At 50.0% G+C, this 2,500-nt stretch overlaps 1 protein-coding gene across 1 annotated transcript in view; it reads right to left on the bottom strand.

Annotated features, from left to right (window-relative positions):
• plxna1b (plexin A1b) overlaps positions 1 to 2,500 on the bottom strand; it is a gene marked incomplete at both ends in the record, with an annotated part of 276,001 nt that overhangs the window by 40,494 nt on the left and 233,007 nt on the right. The window contains 1 exon segment of the mRNA XM_080529347.1: positions 1,716 to 1,950. Coding sequence (XP_080385473.1) covers positions 1,716 to 1,950 — 235 coding nt within the window.

Raw genomic sequence — 2,500 nt, 5'->3', positions numbered from 1 at the left:
GGTGAGAGGAGAGGTGGGTGGGTGAGAGGAGGGTAGGGTGGGTGAGAGGAGAGGAGGGTGGGTGAGAGGAGGGTAGGTAGGCCCTCGGTCTCTGTGTCTGGGGCCTCATTCAGAAACCTGCGTAAGCTAATTTCCCCGCAATTTTGGGGATTTATAATGTCCTGAAACTGTGCACACCTCTACGCACACGGTGATCCATAGGTACGCATAGAAACTGGAGAAATGTCAACTGCGACTCCTCTGGCAGAAGGATGAAACAGGAGAAACGCTTTGAGATGGATACCATTTCCACCAACATAAATCTAAATATTACCTTTCATATTATATATGAAGGAGTGCACACAAAGGATATACGTGCACACTGCACATATCTTATTCTGCCTTGTCCTGTACCCATCACACTGTATATCTTTACTGTACGTATCATATTGATATTCATGCAAATATATCGACTTTTTATATTCATATTCATTGCACATAGCGCGAGGCTACATGAACAATTGACCACCACTCGAACGTCTTCATATCGTGAGCTTAGAATTCTAAGGTTCTATCTCCGTTTAGGGCAGTTCAGAAATATTGAGCGTCAAAGTTTTTACATTCCATTATGTTCTGTGAGATGGAACCTTTGTATTTGATTAATTACTAACTCAAAAATGTCAACATTTTAAAAATAACACCACACAGGCATTAATAAACACCTAATGGATCAGATTATGTAAAAAACTAAATTTTGACCAAAAATGGAGATAGAACCTCTATATAATTCTAACGTCACGATATGGGTAACGTTCCTGATAAGTCCAATGATTGCAATATCCATACATTGAAGAACATGAACAGGCCCACTGTATCATCCCCAAGCACACCCCATGTGTACAGACTACCAAAACGTTAGCCTATAGCCACTTAGCCTACCCTCTGACCAAATGACGTTTTACGTAGCCTAGCTTATTCCCTCCAACCAGGTTAATGGAAAACCTCCTCCGCATTTCATGATTCGCTTTTCGAAATTCGCTTCACTTTTATGGAAACACAACTATAGTCAATGGTACCTGCCACTGGGCTTCCCTCTACTCTCTCTTTCTCTCCCCTCCCTTCTCTTTGTTTCTCTCCATCTGTCTCTCCCTCCCTCTTTTTGTTTGTCTCTCTCTCTCTCTCTCTCTCTCTCTCTCCCCACACACACACACACACACACACACACACACACACACACACACACACACACACACAGAGACAAACAACCAATAGCATCATTGATCTCCCACCGGGTCCTGATCGTCTGCCAAGCGAATAAATGTTAATGTGAGACAATGCAGACACCGCCCCCCCCTCCCCCCCCTCTTTCTGGGAGGGAGAGGCCGTCCAAGCGGACCTCGCGCAGGGAGGGACCAGACATCTGGTGGAGGAGGACCTGATCAAAGACCTGCTCTGGAACACCACCAAGAGCTACCAACACACAGCAGGGGGGAGAGGGAGAGGGAGAGGGAGGGAGAGAGGGAGAGGGAGGGAGAGAGGGAGGGGGGGGAGGAGGGCTGGGGAAGAGAGAGGGAGGGAGGAAGAGAGAGAGGGAGGGAGGAAGAGAGAGATGGGGGAGGGAGGGAGCAGGGAACTTTGCCCCCCCCCCCTCCTCCTTCCCCCCCTCCCCCCTCCTCCTTCCTTACCTTCCTTCCCCCCCTCCCCCCCTCCCCCCCTCCCCCCTCCTCCTTCCGTACCCTCCTTGCACTCCAGTGCCACCCGTGACTCCAGGTTGTCCATCTGCAGCTGCAGGCGCTTCAGGGTGCGGTCGGCGTCGCGGGACTTCCTCTTGTAGGCGATGAGCACCACGATGATGACCAATAGGAGCAGGCCGCCGCCCCCGCCAATGCCGATGATGGCAGGCAGCGTCAGGAGGCTGTCTGAGTAGATCTGCAGGGTCCCGGGGGAGTACTCGAAGCCCCCCACGCGCACCTGGGACACACAGACAGACAGACAGACAGAGACACAGACAGACACAGACACAGACAGACACAGACACAGACACAGACACAGACACAGACACACACACACACACACACACACACAGATTGGTCATTAGGATGTACAGTTGCCACTTCCAGGTACACAGCTGTCAGACAGGGGGAGGAGAAATAGAGTCCAACTCTTAGATGGAGTTGAGTTCTGATGGGGGGGGGGGGGCAGGTGAACTCAGCTCCTGAGGCATCATGGATACGTTCTGTTCTTCATGGATAAGTTCTGTTCTTCAGTGAGGCTATAGATCGTTCACTTAAACAAACCTCAAAAGGGAGGCCGTCCCTGTACATCTCTAACTGTGCGTCGCTTCAGATAAGAGCAGCTGCTAAATGGTTAAAATGCTCAAATGGATGTTCCAATCTCACATTTGCCTCCACACACATGTTCCACACACACACACACACACACACACGTTCCGCATACCATCACAAGCATTTCCCAGTGAGAAGCTGTTAACAGTTTGGAATTAGCATGGCTGCTAACCCAG

Source organism: Nansenia antarctica (assembly GCF_963989245.1).
Source record: "Nansenia antarctica genome assembly, chromosome: 4".
Classification (NCBI taxonomy): Eukaryota; Metazoa; Chordata; class Actinopteri; order Argentiniformes; family Microstomatidae; genus Nansenia; species Nansenia antarctica.
This window is presented reverse-complemented; position numbering and strand designations above follow the sequence as displayed.